This window comes from Prenolepis imparis, unplaced genomic scaffold (genome assembly GCF_030444845.1).
Source record: "Prenolepis imparis isolate NDT839.2.m4 unplaced genomic scaffold, iyPreImpa1.0 SCAF_9, whole genome shotgun sequence".
NCBI lineage: Eukaryota > Metazoa > Arthropoda > Insecta > Hymenoptera > Formicidae > Prenolepis > Prenolepis imparis.
Window position 1 is genome coordinate 17,433,179 of NW_028141167.1, and position 3,777 is coordinate 17,436,955.

Consider the following 3,777-nt stretch of genomic DNA (forward strand, 5'->3'; position numbering starts at 1 on the left):
AGAACCGAACGCTCCCGATCGCTTCTATTCGAACGAACGGCCGGCGTAAACACAACATGTGATTGTGCTCTTCGATATTTTGGCAAGCGGAAAGAGAGCTATTATCTCAAGCCAAATTATTGCCCTCGTGTAAGCGAACCTTCTCGAAGGTCGGTCGCATGTACCGAATAATCGGCGATCAGAAACAGTCGGTCGACAGTTCTTAACACGAAAGGAATATTCCCCGCGTCGGCTTTCTGGAGAGAAAAATACGGCTGTAGTTAACGTATTTTTCCTTCGCAGTTACACGGCTGCAAATATAGAAAAACCCTGCGATTCTTTCTGTACCATAGCCTTGAGCCTCTCAAATAAATTACTGAATCTAAATCAAAAACAGCCTCCCGCCAGTTTTTTTTGTAGTCACGCCCGTAAAGCTGCCACGTAATCGCACATTTCTGGTCCTTCGAGCCGGATTCAACTACGTTTCCTTCGTAGCCGGCAGTCGCGATCGTGGTGGTGCCGGTGAATTCGTGAGGCCAGTGACGTTGAGTGAACTGAAAAGTGATAATGGAAGGATTAATCGCCTCTCAACGAGAGCTACACGGGCGCATCGCCCGCTCGTGCGAGAACCTGCGGAAGATCGGGGCCTCGAAGCTGTCCGTCGCTCTCGTGCGATCAGCGTTAACGGTCCTGGAAAGCAAGTGGGAAAAATTTGAGAGGAATCATGAGCGCCTTCAAACCGAGTTCGGAGCGCAACTGCAAGGTCACGAGTACCTTACGTCGGACCTTGTAAGTCTTGTCGAAACGGCGTACATCCAACAGCGCGCAAAACTTCTGGAGCTTGAGCAATCTCTGGCGGTGCCCAGCGTCGCCGTAGACGCGAAGCCGGCGCGTGCGGAGCATTCCTCATCTCGCAACGTACTGCCTTGGATCCAATTGCCTCAATTTTCCGGGAAATTCGAGGATTGGCCAGCCTTCCGGGATCTATTCCGCTCCATCGTAGTTGGCGAAGTCTCCCTTACGCGAGTGGAGAAGATGCATTACCTGAAGACAAGCGTAAAGGGAGACGCCGAGCAGTTAATAAAGAATCTACCTACTACCGAGGATAATTTTGATCGCGCCTGGGCCACCTTGAGCGACCATTTCGAAAATAAGAGACTACTAGTAAGAGCCTACCTGTCGGCTTTTTCGTCGCTGCCAAGGATGAAGTCAGACTCCGTCATGGATCTCCGGCGCATTTTTCACAGCATAGTTTCGACCGTCGGCGCTCTAGAAGGCATCGGACGATCGATTTCAAATGGGACAGACCTCTTCGTACATCTCGTGGTGGAACTTCTCGATAGTAAAACACGTCGTGAGTGGGAGAATTCTCTCGGCAAGTCGTCGGAGCCGCCGGCGTACATTCGTGAGTTTCTGCAGGAGCAGCTCATGACACAGGAGGTACTCAGCGCTGCCGCCGGCGAGTCATCTGGGAAGTCCGCTGACAAGAGCAACCACACTACTCGATCCAACCACACCAAGGGTCGCGGAACGGAGTCAAACCGCAGTTGCCCGCTCTGTAAGAAGGAACATTATATTGCTCTGTGCGAGCAGTATAAGAACAAGTCAGCACATGAGCGACGTGAGGCGATTGCTACTCACCAGCGTTGCTGGAATTGCCTGGGCAAACACCGAGTCGGTGAGTGCTCGTCCGCGAAATATTGCAGTAAGTGTTCGGGTCGACACCATACTACATTGCACGAGGCCTTCGCGGCCATGGCATTGGCCACCGCCGGGCCAAGTTCAACATCGGCACTACATGTGGCAAAGCGAACACCCGCACAATGCGTGCCCGTCTTGCTCGCAACAGCTCGCGTCCTGGTGCCGGATCGCGTCGGCGCCCGGCACGTAGTTCGAGTGTTGATTGACCCGGGATCAGAAACGTCGCTAATCCCCGAATCCTTGGCACAAAGGTTACGTCTTCCGCGCACTCCTGTTTCCGTCGCGATATTCGGGGTGGGCGGCATCCAGTCGGGCTTCGCGCGAGGCCGAGTTACTACCACGGTCGCCACGCGTTCCGGACTATTTAACCTCTCAGTGTCGTCACTAGTATTGCCGCGCCTCTCCGCTTCTAGCGGGGTAGTGAACGGGGAAGCGCGCTCGTGGCCGCACATCGAAAGCCTCGACCTCGCGGATCCAGAGTTCATGAGCCTGGATCCGGTAGAGCTCCTGCTCGGCGCCGACGCGTACGCGAGCATCGCGATGCCGGAGCTCCGTCGGGGAGGGCCCTTGGAGCCGATTGCCCAGCAGACGCGTCTTGGTTGGATCCTGCTGGGGGCGATGGGTGCGGCGCACTCATCATCCGTTGTTTCTTCTCTCCAGTGCTCCACCGTGGACGATTTATCCGCTGCGGTACGCCGATTTTGGGAGTGTGAAGAACCACCTCAAACCGTCATAGCGCTCTCCGCCGACGAGCAACAGTGCGAGGATCACTTCGCCCGGACACACCAGCGCCTGGCTGATGGTCGCTATCAAGTCCGCCTGCCAGTCCGCTCAGAGCTGCCTGATCTCATGCCGACGCGCCGAGCCGCGGCGCGAATGCTAGCCGTTATGACCCGTCGGTTCGAGCATGACATCGATCTCCGCGATAAGTACCGTGCCTTCATGACCGAGTACCTCAATCTCGGACATATGTCACCCGTCACCAGGCAGCCCTGCGAGGACGGGACTGGTGTATGTTACTTGCCGCACCACGGAGTGTTGCGAGGATCAGGTGGCGAGGCAAGGATTCGCGTCGTCTTCAACGGATCCTCTTGTACCGCGGCAGGCGTCTCGCTGAACAACGTCCTGCACTCCGGGCCCAATCTTCTTCTGAACCTCGCGGACGTTCTGTTGCGTTGGCGACGGCATCAATATGTCTTCGTGGCTGACGTTGAAAAGATGTATCGCCAGAATCCGGCGGATAGGGACTTGCAGCGGATCCTATGGAAGGAAGAGGAGGCATCAGAATATCAACTGAATACAGTGACTTACGGGTTGTCTTGCGCCCCTTACTTGGCGATTCGCGTCCTCCAACAGTTGGCAAAGGATAAAGAGGAGCGATTCCCCCTCGGAGCGGTAGTCTTAAGGCGAGACGTATACATGGACGACGTACTTACCGGTGCTCGCGACCTGAACTCGAGTCGTCGTCTCCGGGAGCAGATAACGTCGCTGTGCACGGCGGGCGGGTTTCCGCTGAAAAAGTGGGCAGCGAACAATGAAGAAATCTTGGAAGGCCTGCCTGCCGAACACCAACTGCGATCATGTGCCGCAACCTTACTACCTTCAGCCGAACATTCGGTGCTCGGGTTACGCTGGAACCCCTCGACGGACGAATTTGCACCCACGGTGGAACGATCGGGGGGGGGCGCTCATCAAACGCTCGATGCTCGCAGAGACAGCCCGACTGTTCGATCCGCTGAGCTGGCTAGCCCCGGTCATAGTTAGGGCGAAACTCCTCATCCAGACCACCTGGCTGCAGAAATTAGAGTGGGACGCACCCTTGGCCGCTGAGGAAGCCGCTGCTTGGACTAGGCTAGAAGAAGAGCTCCCCCTAGAGAGAATTCGCGTGCCTCGCTGGTTTCACGGCGACAATTCTTCAAACACTATGGAGCTACATGGATTCGCCGACGCCTCCGAGCGGGCCTACGCCACCGTCGTTTACTTCAAGATTGAAGTCGACGAGCGCACGCAAGTCACAATCGTGATGGCGAAAACCAAGGTCGCCCCGCTAAAACGTATCTCTCTACCGCGTCTAGAGCTCTGCGCAGCAGCTTTAGT

General features: G+C 55.8%; 1 protein-coding gene across 1 annotated transcript; it reads left to right on the plus strand.

Moving 5' to 3' along the window:
* The first annotated feature begins 546 nt into the window (after positions 1 to 546).
* LOC145940220 (uncharacterized) lies at positions 547 to 3,444 on the plus strand. Its single transcript, XM_083045133.1, has one exon. The coding sequence runs from the start codon at positions 547 to 549 to the stop codon at positions 3,442 to 3,444; it is 2,898 nt and encodes a 965-aa protein (XP_082901259.1).
* The last annotated feature ends 333 nt before the right edge of the window (positions 3,445 to 3,777 follow it).

What these genes read in the sequence shown, in the direction of transcription:
- LOC145940220 (XM_083045133.1), top strand. Translation starts at nt 547, where the DNA reads ATGGAAGGATTAATCGCCTCTCAACGAGAGCTACACGGGCGCATCGCC.